The 390-nt window shown below is 56.7% G+C and overlaps 1 protein-coding gene across 1 annotated transcript in view; it reads right to left on the bottom strand.

The window, feature by feature from the left end:
• The window catches only part of LOC102671628, a gene marked incomplete at its 5' end in the record, with an annotated part of 24840 nt that overhangs the window by 5379 nt on the left and 19071 nt on the right, over window positions 1–390 (bottom strand). Inside the window, one exon of the mRNA XM_031512664.1 lies at window positions 9–390. This exon is cut by the window's right edge and continues 1 nt beyond it. Coding sequence (XP_031368524.1) covers window positions 9–390 — 382 coding nt within the window. The remainder of the gene's footprint in view (window positions 1–8) is intronic.

Genomic DNA, 390 nt, shown 5'->3' with positions numbered 1-390 from the left:
TCCCCCCCCTCCTCCTTCGCCGATTTACTCGCCTCGGATCTATTCTTGCTCTTCTCCCAAACGCCCTTCTTCCCTTCGTACGATTTCGCAGGCCTCGTTTCCACGGCTTGCTGCCACGAGGAGACAGGTTTCGAAGCTTTCTCCGCTGGCCAACTCGATCTGTCCCTGGTGTTCCAGGAACGGTGAACGTTCCGTTGCTGTTGCCACGTCTTCTCGTTCCTAGGGTCCTCCTCCTCCTCCTCCTCCTCCTGACTGCGAAACGCGGACCAGTAATTCTTCTCCACTGGTGGGAAGTTTACACGATGAGGCCAATACTTGTTGGGTGGTTGCCTCCAAGACCACTTCTCGGAGGTTAGAGGTAAAGGGGGGCGTTCCTCCTGGGTTCTCCAG

Source organism: Apis dorsata, unplaced genomic scaffold, assembly GCF_000469605.1.
Source record: "Apis dorsata unplaced genomic scaffold, Apis dorsata 1.3 scaffold_490, whole genome shotgun sequence".
In the NCBI taxonomy this organism is placed as follows: domain Eukaryota; kingdom Metazoa; phylum Arthropoda; class Insecta; order Hymenoptera; family Apidae; genus Apis; species Apis dorsata.
This window is presented reverse-complemented; position numbering and strand designations above follow the sequence as displayed.